This window comes from Amblyomma americanum, chromosome 1, assembly GCF_052857255.1.
Source record: "Amblyomma americanum isolate KBUSLIRL-KWMA chromosome 1, ASM5285725v1, whole genome shotgun sequence".
Classification (NCBI taxonomy): domain Eukaryota; kingdom Metazoa; phylum Arthropoda; class Arachnida; order Ixodida; family Ixodidae; genus Amblyomma; species Amblyomma americanum.
The window spans coordinates 362,410,875-362,430,736 of record NC_135497.1 but is presented as its reverse complement, the minus strand read 5'-3'; the positions used below and the strand labels follow the sequence as shown (position 1 = coordinate 362,430,736).

General features: G+C 46.6%; 1 protein-coding gene across 1 annotated transcript in view; it reads right to left on the bottom strand.

Annotated features, from left to right (window-relative positions):
- Nucleotides 1-19,862, bottom strand: part of LOC144100921 (carnitine O-acetyltransferase-like) — a 52,577-nt gene that overhangs the window by 26,352 nt on the left and 6,363 nt on the right. The window contains exons 3-10 of the mRNA XM_077633845.1: nt 19,456-19,574; nt 14,737-14,790; nt 12,459-12,624; nt 11,253-11,430; nt 10,650-10,819; nt 6,403-6,503; nt 2,883-3,008; nt 2,213-2,335 (exon numbers count right to left, since the gene is read on the bottom strand). Coding sequence (XP_077489971.1) covers nt 2,213-2,335; nt 2,883-3,008; nt 6,403-6,503; nt 10,650-10,819; nt 11,253-11,430; nt 12,459-12,624; nt 14,737-14,790; nt 19,456-19,574 — 1,037 coding nt within the window. The remainder of the gene's footprint in view (nt 1-2,212; nt 2,336-2,882; nt 3,009-6,402; nt 6,504-10,649; nt 10,820-11,252; nt 11,431-12,458; nt 12,625-14,736; nt 14,791-19,455; nt 19,575-19,862) is intronic.

The window sequence follows — 19,862 nt, the reverse complement described above, 5'->3', positions numbered from 1 at the left end:
GCGTGGGAAGTGGAGGAAGGAAGGTGTAGCCTGCATATCACGTTCTCCCACCTTATGGACACAACGCATCCCGAGGTGCCCGCTATTTATATGCGGTAGTTAAAGCACCCGGCATCCAGCTTCTCTGCATCAAGTAAACCGACAAGAGTACGCAGCTGATTATGAGCTCTCGGCTGCACTGCTTGATTTCATTCACACAGCGCGAACACGGAAAAGAGGGGAGACACCACAAAGCGCTGACTTCCACAACGCTGTATTGGTAGGCGCAGCGTAAACATATACACGGTGTTTCACCTAGGACTCTACACGTTTATAAAAAGAGGGTTTTTGAGTTAGGAGAGCGATTTTTTTCCATAGCATTTTCAGCGGCGTTATACATCAGAATACAGCTAAGATGTGCTAACTAGCGGACTGGCTAACTAATATTGAATAGTTAACGTTTTAACTATTACTGTTAGGTTCTTTAATTATTGAGAGGCACGTAGCCCACCGTAAGTAATATGTATATCAATCTATAGAATATCGAAAACGCGGTTACCCTCTGCTCTGTGGCCCAACAAATTCTGGCTATTTCGACGAGTTGCGAGCACTGGGGAGGTTGCTTTGCCTGAAAGCTTCTCGAAAGCGCATGCATTTTGGTGCGGTGTAGCCAAAATTTGTTGGGCCACAGCGCCGAGGGTAACCGCGTTTTTGAAATTCTAGAAACTGATAAGGATGTTACCTGCGGTGTGTTACACGCCTCTCAAGAAATTAAAGAGCCTAACAGCAATAGTTAAAAGTTTACTATTTAGTATTAGTTAACCAGCTGCTAGTTGGCACGTTTTATCTGTACTCTGATTTACAACACTGCTGACAATGCCATGCCGAAAAAAGCACGCTTTCAACTCAAAAAGCCCATTTTTAAAAATTGTCTAAAGTCTTAGGTGAGACATTCTGTATAGTACAGCACACATGCGCAGCAACGAAAAGGAGATCCCCTCTTGTCCGTGTTCGTCTTCGCGCTGTGTGAATGAAGTGATGAAATACCAACTCGCCCAGCAACTGGTTTTAGGAAGAGCTTTTGACCTTGAACTCTGGCATATCGAGGACCTAGTGATTCATGCCGGTGAATATGCAGAAGCATTAAAGCCATCGTTAAATCCTACTGTCGTTATTGCAGGTACAAGGAAAAAAAAGCAGCTTTTATTTATTCCAGTAGCTATTAATCTTCGTGTGATCCACTGGTAATGCAACTATCGCGGCACGTCAAAATTTTCGCTAAATTGGACAGTTCAGACCAGCAAGGGTTCTGTTTGGACGTGGACAGCAAGGAAGTAATGCGCACCGTGTTATACGATTTAAGTTTGCATGTCCACTATTTAAGTGCAATATTTTCAGAGCTGAAAAAAAAGAGAAGATACAAACTTGGAACAGCAGAGGTAGCACACAGCCAAGAGCTAGATTCAATGCACTCGGGAATGTTTGAGGATCGTACAACTTCTTGCACAACGGTGCCGTCGACACGAAGGCATTTCCGCTTCACCATTAAATAGTGGAGCGTGTGCAGATTTGCTATTAATGCCAATTAGTTGTGATCCCTTAGTTCAATGGTGACATAGAGACTATTTAGACATCCTAGTCTTGGAGACCTTTCTTTCGAATACTTGCAGCGATACCTGCCACTTCTGTCCCAAGTGAGAGACGGTTCCCTGTGGTTAGGAAAGGTTCCGCCAGGATGTTGCGCATTCTACATGACCACGTACAGCTATTGGCCTTTCTACGCTTTTGCTTGTCATGGTTTTTACCCAATGAAGCCTTATGACTATTGTGCGCTAATCATTCGTTGTTATTCCTTTCACCGCAGACATGACACTCCGGTGTGACAAAGCATAAAAATACTATTGCTAACAAGTGCACCTTATTTTTCATATTCGATATATGTGAACATTCGAACTTGTTTGTTGGGAAATCCTAGTATTCACACACGCCCACTTCTTTGACCGTTTAATTCGCCTAGTGATCCGCCAGTATATTTTTTCCTTGTATATTATGGGCACATGAGGATTTAATTTAGTTTTTGACCGCATTCAGTTGAAAGCGTTCAAATATCTTACTTTCACCTCGCATCAAGCCTTGAGGCGGGGACTCATCTCAGCTTTACGGGGTTGAAACCTCACGCGGCTACCTTCCTGTCTGTCTTCCCTAGCGCAGTGAGCGCATCCGGGAGACTGACCGATAATAGGAAAGCTGGAAGGCCATCTGGATGAAGCTATCCGGGCTCATCCGGCACGACTTTATGAAGTCCTTGCCGTACTCTTCGAACCGGTGGCCGATTACGTCCACGTCACGCGCCAACCTTGGTCAAAGAGAGAGATAAAAAAGGTGAGCGTACATGAAAAGACTCGCATTTGATTTGACCTACGATTTCTAGCCGCTTCTCATAGCAGCCGATCAACCCGCCTTCATTTTTTCTGGAATTTTTGTCGGGCACAGGGGCTCAACAGTTAATATGCATTGAAGTATGGCTAAAGACTAATAGTGTAGGCGTCCTTCGTAGTTTATGGCGTTAGCACTGCAGGTCAGAACCTTCGCGATACGTGTGAGAAAACAGTTGCCCCACCCTCACTAAGATACGTAGTTTTCCAAAGGCGTGCCACGTGCTCTGCTAAAATGCGCGAAGCGAAGCGGCGCCCCAGACTTGCTCATGCAGTCCCAAAGACGAAATTCCGCTTTAGCTCGCTTTGCGTCCGTACAGCTTGGATGATAGACAGCCTAAATACTTCTTATCCAAAGCATGCTGGAAAACGCCCCTTGGCTTCATAAAACTGAACAAGGCAGAAAGAGCGCATGCAGAGTGCTTTTGGACTACGTCCTGGTAAACTGGCAGTTCAAGCATGACTGACGCCTCCATCCTGGTCTTGGCAGAAACGATGTCGTCCAAGTTCTCTTTGGTAAGCTCGAATTCCAGTTTCTTGGGCTGGTCGTCCGGGCAAGTGGGCGGATCAAGCCGGTGCCGGGCCGTCTTCTTCCTGCGTTTTGGAGATAAAGCTTGCCGTCAAATTAACTGACTGGGCTCAAGGGAGCTGCCTTAGCCATCGAGCATTTACTCCTAGCCCAAGTTTGAGTCCGAACAGGGGCGAATTTTCAAACTCCTAGCAGGAAAGCGGCTTAGCTTGGACAGCAACACTAAGGCGACCCGGCAGCCATTGTTTCTAACACAGCTTAAAGATCAGCGCACACGAATCTGTGTTAAAACTAAAAAGTAACGCAAAGGTGTTCTCAAATTGTGCAGGTGCACAAAAGTGGCAAATCTTTCATAGCCAATAGACCGCCTCAGAACACATGTGCATGAAATGTATTTGAGGAAGATACGAGGGGCTCTAAAGTGCTCAGTGCCGTGCACTGACTCTAAGGTGGCCATTCAGGATTGCGCTCCGTCGCTGTCGTGTTCACTTGGCTCTTGTGTGCGGAACCTCTTCCGGAACCTTCCGGAACCTCTTGTCGGTACTAGCGCCTGCAAATAAAGCTAATCGAAGGTATAGATTAATATGTACACTATGCTGTGTTTCGTCGTCATGTGCGCATTGTAAGTGATCCCGGTTGTATTGAGGACTCAACTCTGGCTTTACACGTGCCAAAGTGGGTCTTTTTTTTCAAGTTTCAAAACATCTCTGCCTCACAAGCTCCTTAACGCTTTCGCGTCGAAAAGTTAGCTCAAATGAACGATCATTGGAGTGGCAGAATGGCAACGAGTGGCGCTGCGGTTCACAAGCAGGACGATAAGGAGTTTGCCAGGCAGTCGCCATTCTCTAGTCTAAGTGGAGCTCTGCAGACAGCCTGCTAAGAACTGTTTCTTTCTCTTTCGATGAAATGCTTGCTTCTGAGGGTGACCGGTCAATGTTGAGACGACGACTCATTTTTCTTTGTCGTTTATTTTCCTAAACACTTGGCCCAGAACGCGCCACGGAATGATGTGAGTTAGGGCATAGTGAGTATTCGAAAAATTAGAATTATGTATCTAAGGTCCTCCAATTCGATTCGTCTAACCAATCAAATAATGCACGTTCAACATTGTTAGAAATGAATTGGATATGAGCGGAAGCTATCGCATGCTTTTCAAATAATTGGCACAAAGTTTGAATACAGCTTGCCTTAGGTTTTCTCCTAAGACTAGCTCAAAAAATTGGAGGGACACTTAAACTCCGCACGCGTTAGCGTTAATGGTCTAATGCCCGTATATCCGGAATTGGTCATTTTTTGCTTCACATTTATATATCCCTGGGAGTCCTCTTACCACTCCTGGCGCGGCAGTGCAGCGGTTAAACGAGGCGACACTGCCGTGCGATGGCAGGTGCTGCCATCGGTGGGGCTTTTGATACCCAGGTTGCTCTTCCCGAACAACCTGCCGCGACCAATAATTAGTTTAACTGTTATCTGCCACGATGGTCAGATTTCTCACCATCTGGTGGGCAGGTAGCGCTGACGCCGCAAGGTCACGTGACCTAGGTGGCCCGCCTAGGTCGCTTCTTCGGGAATTTTTCGCTCACAACGCTAACAACGACGACGCCGAATTTTCAACAGAACAGAAACCTTAGCATTGTCGTTTTAAAATATGTCCCCGCCCACTTCTCCGCCGCACAGCATGGAGTATTAACTCTATGACTGTCGTGTTATACGCACAGGAAAATTACCTGCTCTACCGATGATGACAGCCGTTAAGCTAGATCCACATCTCGGTAGATGAGAGTGGCTATGTATGATGATGAGAGCAATGTACTAACCATGATCTACGAGGCTGGGCATCAGGGCACGGTTTGTTGAACCTGCCTGAGCTCTGCCATGTCGTCCAATTCTGGCGGCCCTGTAGGAGCATTATTGACGCCGCCGCACGAAGGGACCGCGTCGGGGGGCTGAACCCTCAATCTATGGCATCCACACTCGAGACCGATCACGGCATGCCGGTCTATAGAGCTCAGGCAGAGCTCCAGGCATACCTCAAAGCACCGGCAGGTTCTGAAAACCGTGCCTTCGTGCCAAACCTTGGAGGCCATGGCTTCAAGCGCCCGCCTCTCTCATCTACTTATACGTGGCGCTACCTTAACTTGGCATGACATAATCTGCAAAACAGGCAATTTTTCTATGCGCAATAGCATGACAATCAGAGTCGATGCACTCACTCCGTTTTGCGTACCCCTGATGATCAGCGGTGCATCTTTCGACGTATAACTCTCTAAGTTAGAGCGGCCGCAGCGCAGCGCCGCCGCTAGCACTTTGCTGTTTCGCATCATCATTCGTTTCGGTTCTATCACTATTCGATTCGCATTCAAATCGACTTCTACCAACGCTATTAGTATTCGATTCGGTTTTGAAAAACCACAATTCGCATACGACACTTTATTTCTAGTCATGTTTGATAAAGTTCCAACGTACTAGAACAGAACCTCTCATGATTATGAAGGAGGAGGGAGTACTCGACTTAAACAGGTGGTTTTGTTGGGATGCAGCCAATAGCAATCCAGCTAGCGAGTAAAATCAGCAATCTTGTTCATCGTGTCTGTGGAGGGGATAACGGGGTCACAAATGTAATTCCTGCGATGGCCGAGCCGGACAGAAAGGCCACGTGCACACTGTCACGCACTTCCGACCAACGACAGAGCTGGCGGCACTCCGACGCTTCAGAAGAGGCGCGTTTGACTAAGGCTGTTTAATGCCGGCCTCTCATCTGCTGCACACGTGGGAAAGGCTCGGCACTATCTCGCTATCGTTGTCTCCACGAACGCGCAACGCGCGGCGCGATTCCGCCGCTCCGGCCATCCGTCGCTTGTGCTAATCTTTTTTACTCGCCAATATACACGCGTGGGCACGTGTGGCGGGCACTTAATACATGGCAGCAGTCGCACCCGACGTTTCACGCGCATGTGCCGAAGTTGCTTTTTTAGCTCCCTGGGCTCTATCAATAAATAAATAAATAAATAAATAAATAAATAAATAAATAAATAAATAAATAAATAAATAAATAAATAAATAAATAAATCGATTCATACATATAATGCAGCCCTTTTATGAGGCAATTGCAGGAGTGGGCTAAACAAATCTGTAGAAAACTTGATACAAGGTATTAAACAATGAAAAGAAAATTGACAAGAAAGAAGGCAGAGCACTAAAATAGTAACAGAATAAAATAATAGCAACACATAGATGCGGTCCTAAAAGTAAATGCAGCAATACACTAGCACCAACACGCAAAACACAAAATCAGGTTGAATTAATTTCTAACAGGAAGGCGTTTAATGGCAGTGACTTAATTGGTCCAGGAATTAGGTTCAAGTACTCAATATTTCGCGAAAAAAATGTATTTGAAATTATGTTTTTTTCCGCGAATTATTGCGTCGAACTGCAGATGCGAAGTGGGTCGAGGCTCACATGTAGGTGTAGCAGTAGTCCATGATGGGAACCACCACCGTGCCGTCGACGGGTGCGTGCTCCATGATGAGGCCCACCTCACCGTCGATGCCCACGATGATCTGCTCACATCGAAAAGGCCGCGCGAATCCCCATGGGCTGAAAACACATGCCCTTCACCTCTTTCGCATCGGACGAAGAAACGATCAAGCCTCCACGTGCGCGAGATGAGTGTCAGCGCCAGGTGAAGACCCCCCCCCCCCCCCCCGTGGCCGTTACCCCGTGGATTGGAAAGTGAAGAACGCTAGCGCGGGACACTTCAGCTAGGCCACGTAAAGCGCGGAACTGTTAACCAGAAGTAATTGACATGAATTAAAGGCAAGGGAAGGAAAACCTTAATAAGGGCGGGGCGACAAAGTGTCATGGTGGCGAGGTGGGACTAAAAAGTTCATAGAATAATGTGGCAGGGCCTTACGCATTTAGACAAAAGTAAATGAAAGTCATCGAGAGGGAGCTTTGCCCTGCGGGAGACTCCGTTTGGCCGGGGGTGACGACGAAGATTGTATGTGTCTATGCCTGTGTTCTCGCACGTGTGTGTGCGTGAATCTGCTTCTAAGCCGGAGCTACATCGTTGTTATTTGTGATCACGGGGCGACAATGCCTTTTTGCACGAAAATAATGCAATAAATTAACTAAGAAACAAAAAAAAACGTGAGAAAGAAGCACTGCGACGCCTCAAAGACACATCACGGTGGCCATCTACGTCGGCGTGACGCGCATTTGGTAAAGTGTGAATCAGTGGACCGAGCACCCACCAGCGCAGATACCCTGTTCCTCTATGACGGCATTCGCACTCTCGCTTACTCGTCGCGGTGAATCAGTAACTATGGCCTGCTCGATCGGCCCGAGGTCGTTAGTTCGAGCCTCGCCCACGGAGTCCGCATATCGGTGGAGACGAAATGAAAACATGGCAGTGTGCTCAGATTTAGGTGCGCGTTAAATAAATCCAGCTGGTGGATAATGATTCTAAGCTCTGCACAACGGCCGGCCTCAGAGCCTGCAGTGTACAATAAACGCAAATGAATAAATAAGGGAGTTAACTGTCCTCTAGCGCACTCCCTATTTTTATAAAAGGGGGTGCCCTAGAGGGCAGTTTACTCCCTTCTTTTTCCCGTATACGTGTAATCGTGTTTAGAGTGTAGCTTCCGCTTGCAAACATTCAGTTACAAAGGCTAACTTAGTCTGACCTAAATCTTTCTCTCATGAAGATGCGCCTCGGGCACTCAATGCACTGAATATTCAGGATAGCTGAGTGAAATTTTCACAGCTTGTAGAGCGCAATTTTCACTCCTCAGACCTAGATTTAGTTTTGCAATGGCCCCCTTTGCTCAGTTTTATTCAATCCCTTAACACTAGAAATACTACTTGCTTATCGGTGAAGCTCTTGGTATGATACTGAATAGAACATCATAGAATTGTCTGTGTTACGCCATGCGAACCAAAGTGCACAAATAAGGAAAAAAACTTACCTCTTTTATTTGCATTATAAGAGACAAATGTTCATATCAAACGTAACCTTCGCAACATTCCTACATAGGAGCATGACATTTAGAAACTGCCTGCAATTTACAACGCCCTAGCTGAAATGTGCACATTGTGAATATTGTGGCGCTTTCTCGCGTTCATTACAAATCCCATCTTCACTTTTGAACTTGTTATATTAGGTTGTGAAGCGCGCTCGAACTAACCAATGCAGGATAAAGCTTCAATTACGATACCCTTGGTCGCAGTTACACCTAGCAACACAATGCTGATTCTCCTCTTGCTTTTGAAGTGACATCTTTTCATGCGTTAATAAATCGCAAAGAAAGTAGAAAAATAAGACAGGCAAGGAAAAACCAGGCTTGACTCATAAATTCAGGCCCGCTTTCTGCACAGCAGAGCTATGCAGAAACCGCAAGAGCGCGTGACTCCACACAGGGCTGCTTGCTCGCAGCTAGTAGACAGGTCAAAGCTGCTTCCCGTGACCGCCTAACTATGCTTTGGCATGAATGAGGCTGGCAATTTCTGCAGCCAGCGTGACACACCGGTTCTTATTTGGAAATTCGCCCAAAGCATGCTTCTCTGCAAATCCCTGCTGAGCCAACAAAGATGGTTGACTTCGCAATTTTAATGCCTCATACGCGGCGTTTCTGGATACACAACGCGACTAACGCGCTCGCTAAGCTATGTTAAATGGTTGGGTTAACAAATACGCGTGGAAAAGGTTGTTTCCGGAAGCACTACTGAATGCATTACTTCCAATTACTAGTCAGACATTTGTCTTGTATATCAGGCGTTTCAGGAAAGACTCAAAAATTTTCAAAACTAGGCTTTTTAGGGTAAAAATATGGCTTTAGCAGCATGGTATTACCAGTGTTGGTGGACCCCGGAAAGTCACTGAATTTGTCTTCTGTAGTAAGCTGGTTAACTAATTTCTCATAACCAGCTTTCTAACTATCGCAGATAGGCAACTGGTTGCACTTAGAGATTTGTAGCCGGTCGTTAGTAATAGCCTTACCAGTTTTTAGAATTTCTAAAACGTGACTACCCTCGCCGCTGTGGCTCGACAAAGTTTGGTTGCATCGTGCGAAAATATATGCGCTTTCGAAATCTTACAGCCAAAGCAACCCCTCCAGTGCGCGTAACTTGTCGAAAAAGCCAAATTTTGTCTAGTCACAGCGGCAAGAGTAATCGCGTTTTCGAAACATTAAAAACTGTAATGCCGTATGCTGACGACGGCTACAAATCTCTAATTGCAACTAGGCGCATAACACTACTAGCTAAAAGTTAATTATTACAGATTAGTCAACCAGCTTACTACTGTGGCTGCGATAGTGATATTTTTACCCCAAAAAGCCTTTTTTTGAAATTTTTAAAAGTTTCCGCTGAAACACTCGGTAGAATTTTTTCCTTCCTGTATACTGAGTTCAACAACCAAAATCTACTAAGTAAACTAATTTGAAAAAAAAGCCATTTTTAACCCGTATATACGAATTAAATTTGTAATGCTCGACGTATCCAATGAGAAGACGGTATAAATAAAAATAGCTTCCATTTGTGTTTGCAAAATATAGCCGCATCCTAACATCTTCGCAAAAATCGCATTCCCAAAAATATTTCTGAAAGCAAAGTAGAAGTATCGGCTGACAGGGATGCAGAAGGCGGGCTAAAAAATCACCAACTGCACTGTCAACAGCCCCTAAAATTTAAACGAGCACACATTTGTAAGTGATGGAATGATTTTGAGTATTGGTATTGATTTGTTGTTGCCCGAGCATGTGTGCGTGAACAATGTGCTGCCTCTCAGACACTGAGAAATTAGCCTGATATGTTAATTTTAATTTCACAGTAAATATCCTATCCTCGGAAAATCGCGTTTCCCATTTCTGCAATCTAGGTGCATGTATCAACCTACTGCTTCAAGTTCAGAATTTTTTTTACGGCGTTTTCATTGCCTGAGCTTTTATAGGGTCTATATCAGGCAGCATACGCTGGAGCTTCACGACGTCCACAGGCTGTTTTCAGTGAGAGCACCATCGCCATCTATCTCCTGCCTGAATCCAATTTCACCTCCTCCCAACTTAGTTTCTCTTATTTTCGCGACGGTATCCGCTCCTGTTAGCACCACCGCTTTCACCGCTCCCCAGTTTTCGCGCAATTAAATGTTCATGCTGTTAATAAAAATAAAAATAATAATTGGTTTTTGTGAAAAGGAAATGGCGCAGTATCTGTCATATATCCGCGGACACCTGAACCGCGCCGTAAGGGAAGGAATAAAGGAAGGGAGTGAAAGAAGAAAGAGGTGCCGTCTCCGGAATAATTTCGACCACCTGCGGATCTTTAACGTGCCCTGACATCGCACAGCACACGGGAGCCTTAGCGTTTTGCCTCCATAAAAACGCAGCCGCCGCGGTCGGGTTGCACATCTCGGAACTTCGACCCCATATTCGACTCTAATTCCCACAGGGACAGGCATGGACTGGCGCTATTGCAACCACGCCTTGAAGCGAACGCCTGCATTGACTCGCCGACACGTACGCCTGTTAGTGCTGGTCAGCCTATGCTTTTTCCACGCTGACCTTGGTGTGAATCCAGTTTTAACGCGAATTCACCTCTCGCATTTTCCTACGCAAAAAGGGGATGGCCAGAATGCGAGCCGCCACGAAGCAATGAGCTAGATAGGCAGAATCTCTGCAGAGAAAAAGTTCCAGTGATGGCACGCGCACCTGCATGATCTTGTCGTACCAGCGGTTTCCGGCGGACTGGGCGTTGCCTCCGCCGACGAGCATGTGCAGTGGGCTGCGCACCTCCCAGGGCTCCGTCTCGCCTCCCGGCTCGTCCAGGCACAGCACCAGGATGCTGCGCTGCACAGCCTCCAGGCTCTGCGCGTTGCAGCCTGCAAGGCAGGAGAGCGTACACGCGGTCACCACAAAAACCCCGAGTACAGAGCCTCACGCAGTCGGCTAACTTTTCGCAGCAACAGGCGCACTGTGGGTCCCGACAACAGCTCATTTCCACGCAGACATCCCTCGAGCTAGCCTGGCTTGAGAAAATGGCCAGCACGACTTGAAAGGAAAACCTCTAGGCATAGCAGTGTGAGAGGAGGCGTGAATACCAGCCGCCAACTCGCGACGTCTCCATCTGCTCTAGAACTTTAACCTCAGCACCGCGATCACTGCGCGACATTCATCGCGAACCCTTAGATATCCGAGAGAACGTGAAACCACTAGACCTTATGAATGGAAAGGCAATGTGAGGAACCAGAACTGGAGGGAGGAAGCAGAGTCAGGAAAACCGGCGGGGATTCCCCGCGTTCACGCGTTCCTCACCGGCGGCGGCCAGCCTCTGGTTGGCGGCGCACCACGAGTCGCGGTCGTCGCTGGTGAGAATGCCGATTGGCGGGCCGACCGAGCGCGACTGGTTCATGATGGCCACCAGCTGCGGGTACAGGTCGCGCTCCTTGTATGGCTTGCGGCTGTGCTGATTGTACACGTTCATCTCGAACAGCTGCATCAACGACGCCATACCGACGGTCAGCAGTTTTCTTTCCGCTCAGCTTTGTGACATTACACCGGGTTGGCATTACGGGCCGCTGCAGAAACTCCGTGCAAACAGAGTAAATGTAAGGCAGGAAAACTGGGCAAGAATGTGACACATGGAAAATCAGATGGAATGATCAGTTTGGAGGGGCATACAAAATTCCATGCGCTTACTGCAATAATGTTTACATCGCCTAAATCGGCAATCTTCCAAGACGACTGCAAGAGCACAAACGTGACGTGGCGAATGAAAATCAAGCATCGAACGCTGTTACCGAATAAGCTCAAACACATCATCATGGCATCGACTGCGACAACGCCACCGGCATAGTTAAATAAAAAAACATGCCATCAAGGCTGCTTCTGGAATCTTTGACCGTTAAGGCAAGCACTACCACTATAAGTAGGACAAATAGAAATCGGCCGGCAATATACTTACGCTCATTATGTTATGCACTACATGCTCAAACAATGACCGCACATTAGCCACCTCACTTAACAAGGAACCCGTACGGATTAGCAAACGCCGAATTGCAACTTTGACAGGGTCAGTGACCATGAGCTGGTTCAAGGTACAATACTTGGCTATATAATCAGAGAGTTAACTGCAGGCCATTTTACACGGCTGGAAACCGAGCGGAAGTGAACTATCAGGGGCAAAAATTTCAAGGACGCGTGAACTGCGACTCAAACTGACATCTCTGTCATTATCCAGCGGCTCGTGACCACACTTGTAGAGGTGGAAGATGGACTCGCATGTTGTAAAGAGTGTACAAAACAGACTGTACAAAACAGAGGTCGCTCGCGGGAGACGGTGCCGCTGTGGAGTTGACTGCACACACTTTCTGCGGAGGTCACGCTCCCCCGGTGAGAGCTGCACCCTCAAGACGTCGCTCTGGCGCGTTCCGCACACTACGCCCTACTAGTGAGCGAGCACGCTAGTGGCACTACGCCCTCCCCCTCCTCCCTCCCCCGTGCGTCGAATGCACTACTTGCGTGGTTGTTGTGCATGACGACGATGTGGCGCGGCGGGTCGGCTTCGTCAGCGTACGAGACGACCTCGTCGCGCTGGGGCTTCGGCACGCGGTGCAGGGAGAAGATCTTGAAGTACATGGTCATATCCAGTGGAATGTGCCGCGCCATGTCGGGGGGCAGCGCCTGCCTGCGTTCGAGGACACAGGCGCAGCTCTGGTGAGACTGAGGCCAGGAAAGACGCCGCGGAGCAGCCCGGCATCTTCAGCGCGCCCTAATAGCGGTGATTTATATCGGACGGCGAAAATATTGAGTGTTTAGACAGTCCTGACAGCTCAGGACGCGTATTTCGATTAACAAGAACACAGATGCACTGTGACGACACCATCGTTTTCAACTTACGCTTAAATGATGCACTATGCGCATAGTAAACGCTGAAGTCGTGCAATCTTTATGACATGTACTACTTTGCTCACAAGCCTATCAAACATCTTGTTCTGTTTTGTACTCAGATTGTCGCTGACATGCCCTGTTCTGAACATGCGAAACGAAATCAATTTTTCTATAGGGGCCAAATTTAGGAGCCACTAAAATCTTCTAATCCTAGAGTGGGAAAGCATGGCCGTCCACGAATAAACCTGTATGACGGAATCGAAGCTTGTTCCTTCAGTGCTTATTTATATGATATTTTTATTTCTCAGTGTGAGACGTAACTACACAAAAAGGAAAGGAAGAGGAAAGAGTTCACATTTAATTGAGATATCAGGCATTTATGAAAATTATACTCGATGTTCGCGCACAGAAAGCGCGTTTCTGGCGTTCCAGCTTCAGTGCTGGCTTTCACTACTTCGCTGGACGGGGAATTTTCCCTTAAAATGGTTAAACTGGATTACAATTTTTTTTAAATAACAGCGCGGAAAACGGGGACTTCAAGGGTAGTCCCCGTTTTCCGCGTTGTTTTTTTTAATAATGTATCACCAGCTCGCCCGCCTAGCTTTCGTTTTAAATAATACACACTTTTCGCACATACCGTTTACGAGATATTCGGTCTGCGGTTGAATCGCTTATTACGCGACCAAGTAATTTTGCCAGCCTTTGCACGCGTGCAGTGCACTTTACATAATTTTTAGAAATAGGCTTTTTGAGTTAGAAGAGAGCTTTTTTTTCGGCAGAACATTGTCAGCGTGCAGTACATCAGAATACAACTAAGAAGTGCTATGTTGAATAGTTAACTTTTTAGCTAATACCGTTAGGCTCCTTAATTATTGAGAGGCGTGTAGCCTACGGCAAGTATAATATTCGTATCAGTTTTTAAAAGTTAGAAAATGCGGTTACCCTCGGCGCTGTGGCCGAAAAAAATTTGGCTACACGGCGCCAAAATACATGCACTCTCGAGAAGCTTGGAGGCAAAGGAGCCGGTCCAGTGCACGTAAATCGTCGAGATAACCTAAATTTGTTAGGCTACAGCACCGAGCGCAACCTCGTTTGCGAAATTCTAAGAAATGAAATAGATATTACTTACGGTGTGCTGCACGTCTCTCAATAATTAAGGAGCATAACAGTAACAGTTAAAAGTTCACTATTCTAGCTGAGTTAACTAGCCTGCTAATTAGCACGGCTCAGCTGTATTCTGATATACTACACGCTGACAGTGTTATGCTGAAAAAAGTGCTCTTATAGCTCAATACGCCTATTTTTAAAAATTATGTAAAGTATTAGGTGAACCACTCTGTATGTATATGCGACGCCAGACCCATACCATGCTTCGCGCAATATCGTATGTCACGCTTAAAGGAACACTGACAACTTATCTAATAATTGTTCTAGTAAAATTGATTCTCTGGCTCTTTTTGTATATTATAACTCAGTCCGGCACAAAAAAAAATTTTGTGGCTTCGAAAGTTGAATAAAAATTTTTTCCGCCACTCGATTCAAATTTGTGACGTCATCACCTAGGAGGACTGGTTGCCGCCGTTTGGGCGTGAATGACGGTGTAGCATAGCCTCTGGAATCCGCGATTAAAAAAAATTCGATGCCGGCGCATGGAGCTTGCTTGCGAAATCGGCCGGCAATGGCGACATCTGTATTTTGTTTCTTGGTCTTTCATACTTTATAACATCTCAGTTTTCGGTGAGAGCGATTTCTTTGTCGCTAGTATGCCGTAGTGTATCCATACAGGCTGACTGTGGTTTGTCCTCAGTGCCTCTTTGAGCATAAGTATGTCAACCGAACTTTTTTAATAATTGCAACAGCGACCTGCAGGCACGTGACAGGCGCCTTTTCTTTTTTATTCTTTGCGTACCTGTCGACCAAGTCCTTGAACTCCAGCACGGCGGCTGTTAACTTGGCAGCGAACCTGGTCAGGTCATGGAAAAAGCAGAGGCCGAAAGGGTTCAGGGAAAGGCATTCGTTTTCAACCACGCAAATAAATCTGGGACATTGACAGCTTGCGCCATCTTTCGGTAGCTTGCTCGGGACGGCGTTGCATTTTTTTATTTGAAAACTGAAATAAGTACAATGAAACTATGTATAATGGTACGCGACCCATAGCCATGGCTAGTGTCCAGTCCACCACAATGATACCTTAGAAATGCAGCAGCTGCAGAGAACACTTCTCACATAAATAAACTCACAATAACAAAATCCCAACATACCCTTTGCGCATCAATTTCATTAATATGTCCATATATAAATATGCTGTTCATGCAGTTATTCTTTGCAATTTATAACCTTAACGCGATAACAATTTTACAAAATCATTTCGGTGCAAGATTTACACACTCAACCGTCCTCAAATTTACAGACTTAGCAAGAACATTTTGAGGGATTGTAAAAAGTTAATTTTTATTTTTATATCATTAGGAATGCCATTCCATATTTGTGCACCTTAAACTCAGCAGCTATTCTCCGTAAGTATTCAATTAGCGACTTTTGTTAAAGTCGTTTCCTTCGAAGCATAAAATTTCACTTGCCCAATGCCAGCAAAGTGCGAGAACGCGTATCGCGTTCTCGTTTCAAGGGGCGTAACGACAAAAACACTGACTTCCTTCAGGAGTTAAAAACAATGCCATAACAACCTGCTATGCGGAGAAGCACCCTTGCAGATTCAGAAGATATAATTCTGTTGAGATGCTCTCAAAAAATGTCTTGTACAGCGTACGCAGCAACCGGAGGAGAGGTTGAAGGAATTACATTAAATCCTTTTACACAGAGCCACTCGCGAAATTACTCGAAAGTGTTCTAAGATTGACATCACAGTAGTGTATTTAAAAGAAGGCTGACTGATGATGGGTTTTTATGGCGCAAGGGCATCTATGGCCAAATAGCGCCATGGCACAAGGTATTTTCGACTTCTCAAGGTGGGGTCAAAGACCCAATTCCCAAGCATTTCACCCTAAAGAAGCCGAGCACCAGGCAGGGGAAAGCTTGTACCCATTGTATCACCGGTGGGTACCCGGCGGCACTGGGGATCGAAACCCGCACCTCCCGCAAGCGAGGCGGATGCTCAACCACTTGGCCACCGCTGCGGTTTATTTAAAAGAAGGCGCGCGACAACCACCGTTATGGGAGACGTTTATATATAAACAACAATATTTTCCAATAGTTTACTACCAAGAAAAATCCTCTGAAAGAACTTGGAGATTCGGTAGCCTAAGCAGCCAAGCTGATCCTGCTTAAGAGGCAGGAAGGGGGTCTAGCTGGTGGTCCACTGTGCACTGTGCAGGGAACTGCGCTGGACTCGTTGCCGCGAGACAAAACATATAGGACTGATTTCATTGCTTGTAAAAGGGATCAACTGCATACTGAAACATCGATCTGATAGCGAGATATAAGGTTACAATAAAAAAAAAAAAACTAATGTGAGCCATTCCCGTGGGATCAGCACGGTGACTCCTGCCATTCAAATTGGCTATCCAAAGGATAAACAGATTCCGTGCTGACACAATTCTTGTTTCCCGTATTCTTAATCTCGTACGCTTCGTTACGTTGCCTTCCAGTTTTTACCTTTCCATGAGCTAGGATGTTGACACCACCATCCTAGCTGATGCAAAGGCGAAAATTGAAATGGCGGTATTTGTACTTATTTGCTAGAAAAACGGCTAATACACTCCATGTTTAAAATTACTTGAGGTGGAAAAGAAGGGCAGTTGAGAGGAGGTTAAGTTTATCTTGATTTTAAGACAGTCCCGGGTACCCAGAAAGAAACTAGTAGGTTAGAGACCAGAGAAAAGTACTAAGGGAAGAGAAAAAAGATTAAAAAGCAAGCGGCAAGTACGAGCCTGCATTTTGTTGTTTCATACAGGCGAGGAACTTCGTCGTAGTACACAAAAGTACGATTAGGCGCTTGTATCCCGCAGTTAGGTTTAACCGCACTACATAAACAAGTGTGTTTTGTTGTTGGTTTCAAAGCTAGCTCCGCCGCACTCCTATTTTGTTGGTAGGGGTGGCCTGCTCAATGGCAGTGCTACGGGCCACCGCCATGTGTATCGAGCGGGAGATGTCACGAAATCCTGGGCGTGTTCACATCGTGCAGAAACAATCTTGCTTTGTGCAGACGGCACATAAACTCATTGTCAAGCGTTTCTTGACACTGCCGAATTCAACAAAGAAACGCCCTTACATCGGCCTCAATGTTTCTACAACCGTACCTAGCATTGTTTCAAGATTCTTGAATATCGTAGAAAAACTGAAGTGTATGATAGTTCTTTTCTCGTTCGCACCAATATGGAATGAACGTTACTAAGAATCTGGGACAGCTCTCTAGTTCACTTGTTTTACCACAACGGGGCGCATTCAAGGAACCTAGCGGGTGTATTTTTTCTGCAAAAAAAAAAAACACGGTGGTAGCGTAGGTTGGGCCCGAGACTATCTGCACGGTGTAACGTCAGATCACCCGGCTACGGCGCGACGTAGCATTGGCTGACTGGCCTGCAGCCTGAGGCGGAGTAACCGTATTGGGAACTGTAAGCTTTCATCACAGCAGCGAGGGCAATCTCGTTTTCAAAATATAGAAAACTAATATGCCTATTACTAACGACCGGCTACAAATCTCTAATTGCAACTACTCGCCTATATGTGATAGTTAAAAACTTAGTTATCAGAAATTAGTTAACCCGCTTACAATCTAAGGCAGTTTACAGGCTTTGCAGTGTCCGTCACCACAGGTAGCACTATGCCGAAAAAACCATATTTTCATCCCAAAAAGCTTATTTACGAAAATGTTTGAGTCTTCCCTAAACACCTGGCATGCTTCCACATATAAATGCTGTGGCGGGCAGTGCAACAATAATAGAGGCACTGGGACTTGACACTGCACTGACATGCGTTGCGGGTATCGTTGCATTAACTGGATGGAAAACGGAGCGAGTTGGTGAAAGTCGACGTGCAGTGTGACTGTACGATAGGCCAACGGTGTAGGCAGCGCTCGAGAGGCGCCTCCTGCTGTTTCCGTCTGCAGTCCCTACCATGGAAGGTTTGTCCCCTGAGTGCAGCAGCTGAACACTGGTGTTCTTTCCTTCCCATTGATGAAGTTACCAATCACAAAGTGAGGGGAAGGGATGAACACGTTTTGCAGCACACGCTGTTCTGACTGGCTCAGATCGCCGTCGACTTTATAGCGCTGCAAACCACTTGTAAAATGAATTATAGTTGAAGACGTCTATTTTGCTGCGAACAGCGCGCAGAGGCAACGTACGCGAAGCACAGGACAGGACACAGCGTGCTTGAACTTGCTCTTCTATTCGCCAAGCCGCCAGCCAATGACTGCCGTTGAGCGTGGATCGGTAGTGCAACAAGCTTCCCACCTGCACTCATGCTCTAGACTGTGAACTCGAAAGAGGTGTTCCTGATAGCGTGGAAGACGCTGTAAGCGCCCCATTCTCCAGTGCAGCCATTAGAAACAGCAGTTTCCAGTTTGAAGGAACATTCCCTCTCTCTTCTCACCGCCAGTAAGAAAGACGGGTTTCCTGTCGTCCCTAAGACCTTTTTGCTTAAAAACATCACGCTAATATTCACTTTTCGTTCCGTTTTAAAAGCGATTTCTGCCTGATTGAAAAGACTTTCAAGGCAAATGAATTGGGCTCTATATACAATGAAGCCTAATCGTTTAGTACATGGCATGAACAACAGTACAAACATAGGCCTAAAAATGTTCTTTACAGCAAAAACGCATAAGACAGAATGCCCTCTTCGCGTCGTTGTATCTAGCAGTAGAGCGCGGTGAAAGCCAGTCGCGTCCTACCTGGAGTTATCCTAACAATGTTACGTGTTCATAACCAATATTTGATGACGAACAGTTGGGATGCCACAGATTTTTTCTTAACGGTCAAGCCAAGGACCGTTCAGAGTTCTCGCACCGTTTGTCGTCGTCCGTTGTCCCTTCGCGTTGTTCTATCCCCCCCTCCACACACACGCACACACGCACGCACGCACGCACGCAAGCACACACATGCACACATATATATTGTATACGGCACCAGTCTTCAGAAACTGCATCGTAACTGAATGCAACCGGAGCATGGGAAGTTTTTTTTCGGATACATGTGTTCTGAGTGTTTTATTCTTTATGCAAGGGAACGAATTAGGCAGAACAGGGAGAGATTCGAACTGGTGGAACTGCAAGTCACGTCTGTGCTTTCCGCCGTCGAAGACAAGGTAAGTTCGTGGTGACTTCTTTTCCCTGGCGGGCGCTTTGAGACTCCCTCACTAAATTCTGTGCACGTGGCTGCAGTCACGAGCATTTCTCTCTCAGTAAAAGTAGAGCTCCTTTAAAATCGTAATCGCGCGTATAACGACATCGCAGCACTGTACGTGGATGGCGTGCGTATTTCCGCTTGCTGGCGCTATCCTGAGGACAGAAATACGCCCTCGGCGGAAAAGAAGAAATAAACGCATGGCTGCCGGGCCAGGCTAATGGCGGACCCGCAGAGTTAGCAACGCGCGGCTTTGACCTGACCGTCAACACGGCCCTGCCCACCCGCAGCATGCAGCATAGTGCGACAGCAGGGAGCGGGAAACTAACATGAGGCAATCCTCTTCCGAGCTGAACGTCTGCCGGGGAAACAGGGCCGCCGGGCTGGAGTGCACCGGCAACGGAGTCCGCACGTCCAGGTACGCCGAGTGCAACCACCACTCGTCCAGCTGCGCAATCCCACACAGATCACACGCACGGTCGCGTTACACGCGTTACCATCGGGCTCCTCTCCACACAGAAACATGTCAGCCAAGACTTTACCGTCTGTACGACGGATGTCTTCGCATCTTGCTTACAGTTACAGTTGCGCAGTCTGCACAGCGTTAATGATAATATCGTTAACGGCGCGTTTAACGGAGCGTTAGTCTTACTCATCACGTTTCGAAATTTCGTGGGGTCTGCTACCACCTTTGATCACAGCGCCATCTGTGGCAGTAACCACTCATCACGTTTCC